Source organism: Amphiura filiformis, chromosome 1 (assembly GCF_039555335.1).
Source record: "Amphiura filiformis chromosome 1, Afil_fr2py, whole genome shotgun sequence".
Lineage (NCBI taxonomy): Eukaryota > Metazoa > Echinodermata > Ophiuroidea > Amphilepidida > Amphiuridae > Amphiura > Amphiura filiformis.
Genome location: NC_092628.1, coordinates 24,967,322 through 24,979,680, shown reverse-complemented (window position 1 = coordinate 24,979,680; position 12,359 = coordinate 24,967,322). Strand labels below are relative to the sequence as shown.

Genomic DNA, 12,359 nt, shown 5'->3' with positions numbered 1-12,359 from the left:
GGTCGGTTTCGTGGTCCTCCTGCGAAACACGCAGTGGAAGCGTGCAAGCACGCGGCGCCGAAGCTCCAGCGAGCCTGACAGCCCTACGAAACCTACCCTTGAGGTCCGCCGGGAATGCAAGTGCGGGCGACCCTTGTGTGGACGCCGCTAGCTGGGCATCCTACTGAAAAGATGCCCTGGTCCTCCTGAACGGACTCCTCCTGAGAGAAAGCCAGGCCCAAACCTTGGGCCACACGGCTCATCACCTCAGCGGTGTCCGCAGGCAGACCATTGCTAGCGAAGTTCCTCACGGGAAGCGGGGAAGGATACCTGAAGCTAGCTGCACAGCCTCATCAGACTGTGAGTCGCTACTGGTTTCATCTTCCGACTCCTTTCCCTCGCCTTCAGACTCTGACTCACTCTCTGATGAGGAAGAGATCTGACGACGGGCATCTGAAGGTGGACAGGAGGTGTCGCCACCGTGTGGCTAGCCAACTGAACACCAGCAGAAGAGGGAGGACTCCCGCCAGACCCCGAGCGGCCAGCCATAGCACCCCGGGATCCGCGACGCTCTCGCTGCTGTCGCCCCTAGCCATAGCAGCGCGCGGCCTACCCTGAGCTGTATCAGGGTTAGCCACTCGCCGCCCAGCCTGGGTAACAGCTGGTGGTACTGCTTGCCCAACGCTAGGCGGCACTTGCCACGGTGCTAGACCGTGGAAGAAACCACCCTGCGGCGGATACCACGGGCATACCCTGTCGGTAGCTGACCCTGAAAGGATCCGCCACCAGGAAACCCCATGGAACGGCAGTACCAGTACCGCCTCCCCCTGTTGCCACAGAGACTGTGGTAACCAGGACGCAGTACTGCGGTACCTGCGTGGTTGTAGCGAAACTGCCCGATAGGGCTCCTTGCTGCTTACCACTCTACCCATGCCTCACAGCGCCCCGCTAGAGGATCAAGCCGTGTGTATGGGTACCCCGCTATACTGGCTGTCCCTTGGCTAAAAGGAGCTTGCCTAGTATCACGGGTAGCTGAGCGTGTATACCCCCGATCAGTCACCTCGCTACCTGAATAGGCAGTATCAATCAATGGAGCCATGCTCCGCTGAATAGATAGTGATCGATCATAAGAGGGTAATCGACCCATTGACTGTAATGGATCACCCACGCTCTGCTGGCTCTCGAGGACATAAGTGGGTTGTTGATCAGCCAGGCTGTTCAAACTACCTACCCTAACCTCTTGAGCCTCGCCCAAGGTCGCTGTGTGTGGCGTACCACTCACGGCGGCAATGGGCGCGTGCATAGTGGCTACCACTGAAGTCGAGCCGTAGCTCGTCTCGGTAGCTGCCACCGTTTGCACTTGGGTCGCTGTCCCGTGAGAGACTGCGAGCCCAACCCCGTTATAGCCGCTAGCCAGTCCCGGAGGACAGCCGGCAGCCACTCCAAGGCCCAGGGCATCACTCGGCGGTCCCGCCATGGAACGCTGCCGTGTGACAACCCCAGTTGGTTCTGCTAAGACTACACCCAAGCGTTAGCCCCGGTATCGCTCTCTGCTAAACCCATGCACGTTTTCATTCGACCCTTGTGGAACACCAGGCAAGCCTGGGGTTCCACTGGCACGCTGCGTGCTACAGACCGGCCGAGGCAAGCCCGGAGGTCCGTTCGCACGCTGTATGCTAGGATTCAACCCAGGCAAGCCCGGGTACCCTTGGCATACTGTCCGTCGCCGGCTACTTCATGGTGCTAGACCCGCTCGTTCGCCAGCAATAGACGGGTGTCCACCTGCAAGAAACTCGCTAGAGATCTCACTGGTAGACTGGTACTCGCCTGTTAGGGCAAGTAACGTCCTGCTACCTGCTATTAGCTTTGACGTTATGTCAGTGCTTTCGCTGGCTGCTAGGCCTTCGGGCTCGCTAGCAGTCCCCGGAGGGTCCGCCTGCTTGCCCGGGACCGGAGCCCCAGAGGTTACCTTAGCGTGGCCCTTGCCGGCCGCGCTAGTACCTACCATATCAATCTTACCTGTAGGCTTCTTCTTGGTCTTCGTTTTCTGTCTGTGTCGAAGACCCTATCGAGCGCTAGTTTCTAAATCCTCGAAGTAGATGTCCGATAAGCCTATGCAAAAGGAAGCACACTTATTTGATTTAGAGCAATCCCTGTGGGTGTAGCAGAGTGGATGCGGGTCCCACTCTGCCACAAGGGAAGGGCATGATTGACAAGGCCTGGACATTGTAGTAATCGGGAGCGTATAGCACTACCCCCGAACACAAGCTCAAGCCCAATAAACAGACCCACACGCACAGTGGCTGTCGCTGATGTAGTGGTATGATATAAAAATATATGTACAAAGGGATGAAAAACTGAAAACCTTTTGGTATAGATTTGTCAGGCTGGTCCTTCGAAACCCACGAACTCTTAGCAGTAACTCGTCATCAGACGCGTACTGAAAGATATAACGATAGAGCACACCATAAACATAGCGATAATCACTCACCATACATGTATACACAGTACTGTACAAACATCTATTGTAACTTACTAGTCTGCTATAGTTGTTTTACGTGAGAACAAAAATAAAATGGCGTCCTATAGGCGGCCATTTTGAAAACGTGTGTCCCGTATCTAACGGAAACACTCATACAAGCTAAGTTTTTGGATCGTTTTGTCACTTTTCTAGCGAAAAATGTCGTCAAAACTATCTCCCTAGCGTAATATACTGGTTGGTTTTTACCTCAGGTGTAACAAACAAACTGTATATCTCGTCCTTTGGTTCGTAATGATACTTAGCGTTGGTAAAGAAAAATCCACACGTCTATCTCATCTAGAAACCAAGGAGGATAAGGGGTGATTATCGTGTGTGACGTCACCGAATGGGTGAGTCCACTCGGGGATCGGGGGTTTTGTTATTTATTCATTTATGTGGGACAAAATGACTATTGGTTTTTTCCGCATCTCGGGATCGATGCAAGAAGTATCTTAATCAACATCGGAAACGGTAAGATCGACCGGTGTACTGAGTCACTCGCATCTCCAATTTTGATAGGGCAAACATTTTGATTCAATTGTTTGTGTAAGTGTGCCAACTACTTTTTCCTGGATTGTAGCTTTATTATTGATTATTGATCCATATGATTTAATTGGTTGAATCACTGTGGGTTGAACCACTACTCTTGATAACATGAACTTTTCATAAACTAGACTTGGAAAAACAGTGGTATGATTACATAAACTACATGTACAAATAGACGCCGAGTCTACTACTTGTACATTGTAGATACTGTAAAAATAGGTGACTAATAAAGCTAGTAATTTGAAACAAAGTTGAGTTTATCAAAACAAGAATTTAATACATGAGTGTTTTGACTTGTTTTCAAGAACTGTGTTAATATGCAAAATACATTCAAGATGTACCATGTAATTTACAAATCTAGGTCTGTCGGCTTTACGAATTAAGTTGATTCTATTTTTTTTCTCCATGGTTAATGAATGAGAAGCTCTTGTGAATGGGTGATAATTACTGTTGCCAAGATACTTTAAAGTACTGTTTGGGTCAAAATTAAAAGGGGACATACCTGACAGTGAAACGAACCTTTTGTGGAAAAGAAATACAAATTAGATTTCTTATGGAAATGTTACAATTGTTTAAAATGGTGTTGGCATTCTCTAGAAACAAATGAAACAAAATGTACTCTTTCACCCACACGATGCGTAGTCCTGCCAATACATTTATTAATTTATTTCCTCCTACAGCAACTTAATAATTGTTAAGCCCTATCTTAATAATGTATGTATATGTGTACTTGGTACAATAAACAAAAGGTACGATAGATATTCACAACATCCTCTTTGTTTGACGTCATCCACACCTGTAACGTCATCGGAGGTGTCTCACACATCACTAGCAACAACAAATCTGAAGAGTAATAACATCCGCTGAAGATGCGGGTTGAGTGGGTGAAAGGGTTCCACTGAGTGTATCAAATTTGAGAAGTTTGCATAGATGTTTAATTTTGCTTCCTATTTATGTTTACCACTACATATATACATCATTATAGAGAGTGATGTTAATTTTGGTTTAATGATGCTCACACTGCCTGATCTTTGGAAACCTCCATATTGTTTTCCTACCAATACAGGTGTAATTTGGGATTTTTTTTGTGGATCACCAGTTTGATCAATAGTTAATTGCGGTAAACTGTTGACGAGAGCATACATGTACTTCTGTGATGTTGACAATCCAGAACTCACAAGACGCAACTTACAACTCGTATGGTGGCAGAATCAATGACGCGTAAAGCACACATCGTGGAAGAAAGCTCTCGTCAAAGGTTTACATCAAAATACTATAGTACTGTATGGCGGACAATTTTCATAAGGTTTTCATTTTTGAACTTTGCACAGTTAATGCAAATCTAAAGCCAGCAAACATATTGTTGACACATACACATTCATGAGAACTCTATTTGAAACCGCGAATAAATGAAACTTCCAACTGTTCAGATCAGTTAAATCACAAACTATAAATGTCACAGTTTTTGACGCAAGACGTCGATTGGGATGCCTCCACCATTGGGTGATTTAAATTCAGAAAGATATTATAACAGTTAAATTTAAAACTGTATGAGTGGTAAACAAACAAACAAACATAACCTCAAATGACCTTTGACCACTGTAGGTGACCTTGTATGCCACATTAAGGTACTTGTATAAAAATGCAGCTACGACCCTAGTTTGATATAAAATTGGATTGATTGATCCCATATTTATTGGTCTCGCTATGAGTTTTAATATATTTTAAAACTCATAGCGAGACCAATAAATATTGGGTGTAAAGCATCCAATTTTATCATTTATATTATGTTTTGGATCCAATATTTTTATACTGTTCAATATGAGACCAAATTTTAACCAAAAAGTCGTAAATAAAGTTATTTTACAAGTTGACCTCAAATGACCTTTGACCTATGTATATGACCATGAACCACAGAGGAGAGAGAAAACAGAGCCCGTCGCTATGAGTTTTAAAATATTTTAAAACTCATAGCAAGACCAATAAATATTGGGTGTAAAGCATCCAATTTTATCATTTATATTATGTTTTGGATCCAATATTTTTATACTGTTCAATATGAGACCAAATTTTAACCAAAAGTCGTAAATAAAGTTATTTTACAAGTTGACCTCAAATGACCTTTGACCTATGTATATGACCATGAACCACAGAGGAGAGAGAAAACAGAGCCCGTCGCTATGAGTTTTAAAATATTTTAAAACTCATAGCAAGACCAATAAATATTGGGTGTAAAGCATCCAATTTTATCATTTATATTATGTTTTGGATCCAATATTTTTATACTGTTCAATATGAGACCAAATTTTAACCAAAAGTCGTAAATAAAGGTATTTTACAAGTTGACCTCAAATGACCTTTGACCTATGTATATGACCATGAACCACAGAGGAGAGAGAAAACAGAGCCCGTACAACCAGTCAAAGTCTCAGCATCACCCGATAATGAGGGCCGATTGTTCCATGAAATGCGACAGGCGAGACTGCTATGCAATTACCACAGATTTTCATGGTCTATTCTATCGCGTAATCGCGAAAGCACCCAACTCTCTATTGCGTATACGCGAAGGCACACAGTGCTGACGAATCAGAGGCAATGTTAGATCGGCAGGTAGTGCTCGGGGAATAACTCACCTGATTGCAATGTTTCCCTATGCCCATTAGAAAATTATCGGGCTTGATATCTCGGTGAATGAAATTCTTGTTATGCATATGTTCAATTCGATTGATCATCTGAAACAGACAAAAAGAAATACAAAGAGGTGTTAGGACTAAAATCAAAACAAAAATGACAGAAATTACAATTCAGGCAATTCTACAATCAACATGTTTGTACTGAGCCCTATTTTTAATGTGTGTCACCATCAACTGTGACGTTTCTACCACTCTGCAAAACAGATCACTTTGTGTTCAAGTTCTAAGTTTAAATTATTGCACACACAAACACTCTGTAACAAAATTAACAATTATTTTAAAAGCCAATTAGACTGGTGCATCTGTGCCTTTCACCTGTTTCTGAAACATGCTCTACATTTGTATTTAATTTGCACATCATGCGCAGGCACATCCTGAACTATGGAACTGTTTTCCTTGGGCAGCTAATTTTCTTGAAAGCCTCACCAGTGGGATAACTTATTACATGTTAAGTGAAAAATCATAGACTTCACTCCATCTCAGTTTGCCCTTATTCTAGCTTTACATAAAGCCATCTCTTTCGGTTATGTGTGCATGATTTACTCATTTCAATTAAAACAGCTCTCTGCACTTTTAAGAGTTCCGATGCGAAAACGATATATATATATATCCATTTATCTCAATTTGAGATAAGCATATCCTCCTCAAATATGAAGAATATAATCAGAAATAGCACTGTTTTTTATCATAGTTTCAAATAAATAAAAGCTAGCATTATGGCAAATTAATACAAAAAGTTGAAAAATGGTGTATATAGCCATTTGCATCCAAAGTCTTCACTTGCAAGACACAACTTGATTACAGGCAGCCAAATCAACAAATTAATAATACACCTTAAGGCTTCACTTTAATGTCAACATGCCGATATGCAAGTTCTTCATTTAATCTTCCATGTACCAATTGGGAGTTGACTAATCATGGTTTAAATCCCCCAAGTTACAAGAAGCGCAACACATACAATAATGTTATCTTGTAAATATTCAGTTAGCTTATCATTCAACATACATACTGTCAACCTTCCAAGAATAACTTAATTAAAAAGAAAAAAGCGATGTAGACGTATTATAACTTGCTTCTGACACACTTTAACAAGAGCATCTTATTACCGGGCATCCTCCCAAGATCTACAGCAAGAAGTGCTTTTCCAATTGAATACCTGAGAGGAAGAAGGGCACAACTCCATCAAAACTGTTTTTCAGATATTATTAAGTGGAGTACATGTAAGGGCCCTTCTTCCACTTTATAATTACATAGCATTTTACCTTCTATGCAGTGTAAACACATTAAAAAAGTCTCCACTATAGCACAATTACTTTAAAAAAGTAATAAATTTGATATGAACCTCTGAAGAATTTTGTTAGCTGCAGTATGAAGCAATACTTGTGTAAAACAAAACTGGAATGATCAAGAAATTCATAAAATGGTGCAATTCTAAAAGTTGCAGCGCCATTAACTATGTGAAAGGAAAGGTTTGAATGACTCTCCAAACTGACAAAACCGCAATCAAGGTGTATTTTTATCGACAGATGCTCACTTCAGGTGAGTGTGAAAAGCCTGTAATTTCACACTGCACAATCTGCTTGAAATTGCAACTTTTCAAATTGCACCAAATTCTGTCTATTCATCAATTTCTCCAACATTCCAACTTATTTTTACACAAGTATGACTGGTATCGTACTGTAGCTAACATAATTAGTCACATGTTCATATCAATTTTATTGCTTTTAATTATTTGTTCATAAATTTATTAACACTCAAAAGAGTGGCACCTTTCTTTTTTTGATGTGTTTATGTATCAACTGTATGCAATACTACAGTTTTCAATTGGTCATTACAAGCTTCTTCATTATCAAGGCTATGGGACCTGAAGTCAGTTGAAATTTGTTATTAAATGCACTGCTTTTAAGATTGCCATTTAGTCCTTAAAAGGGCATTTCGTGATCCACAGCCTCATCCCCCCACTTTTCTCAAAAAAAGTTTTTTTATACCACTGGAAACCTCTCGCTACATTATGTTTATGTACCAAAAGTTTCTTGCAGATTAATTCATTCAGCAAATATATCGTCAAATTTGAATTTAGTTCTGGTATGAAATTACAACAGTAGCCTATGGAGCAGTGTAATACACATAATCATGCATAACGCAAAATCTAAATCAACTGAAATTTTGGGAATGAGCATTTTTCGTGGATATCTACTGAAAAATGTCATCAAAGAGGATCACAAAATCCTCCTTTAAGTATTAAAGGAGTATTTCGTGATCCTAGCATCCTCTATTTATGTCATTTTTCATTAGATATCCACGAAAAAAACCTATTCCCAAAATTTCAGTTGATTCCGATTTTGCGTTCACGAGTTATGCATGATTATGTATATTACACTGCTCCATAGACACGCGTTGTAATTTCGTTCTGGTGCACCAGAACGAAATTCAAATTTCACGATATCTTTGCTAAACGAATTAATCTGCAAGAAATATTTTGTACATAAACATTATGTAGCCAGATGTTTCAGTGATATAAAAATCTCAACTTTTTGAGAAAAGTGGGGGATGAGGCTGTGGATCACTTAAATGCCCCTTTAATTGAAGTCTGGGTCAAAATTTTAACATGACAAGAATACTTAATTTTCCCCAATAATAAGCAATGTTGGAACAGGGAAGCTACGAGTCATTTAATATCAGATGGCTGAATAACACTTCATACCCAATTTCATCAACGTGACACGAATACATGCAAATAAAAGTATCTATTGTCATGCTACATAAAATTAATATTACATTAATCAAAGGGGCATTTCATATTCCACAGCATCATCCCACACTTTTCTAAAAAAAGGTTGCGATTTTTATACCACTGAAAACCTCTGGCTACATTTTGTGTGCCAAAAATTTCTTGCTGATTCATTCCCTTGGCAAAAATAAAATAAAATTTGTATAATTATGTTCTGTGAAAACAGGACAAATTTACAATATTAGTCTATATGGAGCCTATGTCATCGCCACTTAAAAAGCAAAATCTGAATCAACTTAAAATTTTGGGAACAAGTTTTTCATCTACTGAAACCAAGGAGGATGTTAGAACCACAAAATATGCCTTTGCATACAATTTTTGCATATTATCACCGAAAACAATTCTTAATATATACATATAATGTAGACTTCTTATACACTCACTCTTTACCAATTTTGCTCAACTGGCAATGGAAATTACAAGATAATTAAAACACTTTTCTAAGAAGCTATAACCACTGCTTGCCCAAAATAGGTTTATTATTTTTGCCCTAAATAGGACTGTCATACATAATGTTCACGGGAATGAGAATTCATAATTGACAATGGTTTGCAAAATATTCAAGCTCTTTTTAACTTTTTATATTTCTTTTTCATAAGTCCCTAGACAATTTGTAGGCCTTTCTAATTTTACACACATTTTAAGCCACAGAAATGAGCGTGCTTTCAAAAAACATGAAAAATGTGTGTTGCACAGTCATTGTGCTTACTTTGCATTAATTTTAATTTTTAAACCGGAAGAAACCATCATTTTTGAATGGTTATTTCCAATAATCCACTTCAAGACTATAATCTTTTATGGCACCATCAGGGAGTTCATACCCATCCATGTCAGTCAGATGAATTATTCAGTTTTACAAAGAATTATTGTTTTCACAAGTTATGATATACTGTGACTTGGTTATATTTAGACATTTTAAAAGTAAAGAGTTATGGAATTATGGATATTGTGATTTGTGAATGCATTATGCCAAATACATTCTGTATTGTTACCTATCAAACTCTTTGCATCTTAAATCAAGTGCACATGATATTTGTATTATTTTGACAAATTTTAATATCATTAGGGCAAGGAAAAAATGGAGAATTATACTTGGCAAACAATTATCATATTATTATATACAGACTTCATTTCAACATGGAGTGAAGTGAAGAAGCCCAACTCAACTCAACAAAAACTTGTTTTTCCTTGGCATACATTATAAACACACATACAAATTATACACAAATAAGAAAACAAAAGAAAACAATCCTGTAGGTATTCCAAAACTCACAATTTGAGGCTTCTTCGGGCACCTGTTTAATTAGAGCTAAATTTCTGACAGAAAATTATATTTACCTGGATAAAATATTTACAGCTCATTTATCAATGAAATTAAGGCTTAAATCAGGGCTGTCGCTATGGGGATGTGAGGGTGAGATCCCCCAATTCTTAGATTTTTCTTCAAAAAGTAAGTGTTGTCAGCAAAATCAGTCATAAATGAGCGGTTCTTGCAGGCATATACTCTGATCAGCTCGTAATAGGTGGACTCATTACATCGTGGATTGATTTAGACTAGTATATACAAAGCTGGGCGCAGCACTCACACAAATTGCGCTTTGCATATTACGTGACAGATGCACGCTTTTGTGAATTTATGCTGGCGTAAATTGTGACTTAATTTACTCGTAACAAAAAACAAATAATTCTCGCCTATTATGAGCTGATCATAGTACATGTATATAGGATGTTGTTTTGCACTTGCAATTAACTTATATGGGTCAAGAAATTTTCACCATTAGTCGGTAAAATAACATTTCCATCAGGAAAAAGTGCTGTACATTCCCCAATCTGACTCAGGCGGCGGATGACATGATCGAGCCGGCAACTCGTGAAACCGCCCGGCCGTGTGGCATTTTCCATATACTCGGTTAGTTTTGTGGGGTTCATTATCGAACCCCAACGGTTTTAGCTTGTATTTATATTATTTATCACCATAGGCCAATTTGTTTGTGATATTTCAAGCGTTTTAAAATTTCAAAATAATCTCATTCAATTACACGGTTGACGATGAAAATTTACTGAATTTAGGGACTGCACGTCATACACCACCTGATCTGACTAGTCTATCAAGGGGCCTGAAATCAGTTATATTGAGAAATAATATCAGGGGAAAAAGGCCATGTCTCCTTGGATTTCTTCTGATTGCACTTAAATGATACAGTAGCTACATTGATAGTTAGTGGCCGGGCATCTTCTTTTCAATTATGCACACTTCACACTCCATTCTTCATGAGAAAATGTGAAAAGCAATAAAGGCTGCTTTGTGTATTTTCTGTAAATTGTATGTTATGTAAAAAGAAACCTTTGTAATCAAGCTTATTTAGGAAGAAGAGAAACCTTTGTAATCAAGCTTATTAATTAAGGAAGAAGAGAAACCTTAAAATAATTAAGCTTATTTAGGAAGAAAGCTTATTTAGGAAGAAGAGAAACCTTTGTAATCAAGCTTATTAATTAAGGAAGAAGAGAAACCTTAAAATAATCTAGCTTATTACTATTAGGGAAGAAGAGAAACCTTTGTAATCAAGCTTATTATGGAAGAGTACAAAATATGGTGGCAATGTTTTTGATTTAAAAAAAATTATTTGATAATTTATTTGATTCAAATTCGATTTTTTAAATTTATTTTTTGAAATTCCAAGAACTGCTATACACCATGATAAAAGTCAAGAGACCAATGGAATGCTAGACATGTGCAACAAAACAAAAGCAACACATATTTTTTACATGAGAAAATTTCAAAGAAATAATTTGGTTAAATCACTTAGATCATGGGAAAAAACTTGAATTCTGCACCTTGAAGATGAATTTTTAGCAATAGATAAAATGACATCAAGGGTATTTTAAAAGTATCCAAAAGTTGTGGAAGTATTAGAAATGAAGTGAAATGGTCCTTTAAAAAAGAAACTGAAATTTATCAAAAATGGTAACATTTTTAAAAAGTTGATTTAAATCAAGTAAATAGTGAAATCAATTGACTTAAATCGTGCCAACCAACCCAAATAGCCATTCAAATCCCCGGACACTAAAATGCATGTAAAAATAAAACCATCACTAACATCTATCTATCTAATATCTATCTTACTATAATTCACCAGACTCTGTTTGTGTGTTTGTGTGTTTGTGTGTCTGTTTGTCTGTCCGCCTCTTTTCTCGGAGACCGGGGGTCGCACGTTCCTCAAACTTGGTGGGTGGGTGCAGCTTGGTATGAAGAAGAACGAGTTTATATTGGTTAGTGGGTCAAGGTCACCCAAGGTCATCCAGGGGTCAAATAAGTAAAACTGTTTTTCTCGGAGACTGGGGGTCGCACGTTCCTCAAACTTGACAGGTGGGTACGTCTTGACCCGGGACAGAACAAGTTTGTATTGGTTAGTGGGTCAAGGTCACCAGAGGTCATCTAGGGGTCAAATTAGTAAAAACTGTCATATGGGCATGAAACTTGGTGGGTAGGTGCATCTTGACCTAGGACAGAACAAGTTTGCATTGATTAGTGGGTCAAGGTCACCCAGGGGTCATCTGAGGTCAAATTAGTAAAAACTGTTTTCCGCCTATTTTCTCGGAGACTAGGGGTCGCACGTTCCTCTAACTTAGTGGAACTTGACAGGTGGGTACGTCTTGACCCGGGACAGAACAAGTTTGTATTGGTTAGTGGGTCAAGGTCACCAGAGGTCATCTAGGGGTCAAATTAGTAAAACTGTCATATGGGCATGAAACTTGGTGGGTAGGTGCATCTTGACCTAGGACAGAACAAGTTTGCATTGATTAGTGGGTCAAGGTCACCCAGGGGTCA

The 12,359-nt window shown here is 39.2% G+C and overlaps 1 protein-coding gene across 1 annotated transcript in view; it reads right to left on the bottom strand.

Moving 5' to 3' along the window:
* Positions 1 to 12,359, bottom strand: part of LOC140136365 (casein kinase I-like) — a 52,956-nt gene that overhangs the window by 24,647 nt on the left and 15,950 nt on the right. Inside the window, exon 4 of the mRNA XM_072158126.1 lies at positions 5,680 to 5,778. Within this exon, the coding sequence (XP_072014227.1) occupies positions 5,680 to 5,778 (99 nt within the window). The remainder of the gene's footprint in view (positions 1 to 5,679; positions 5,779 to 12,359) is intronic.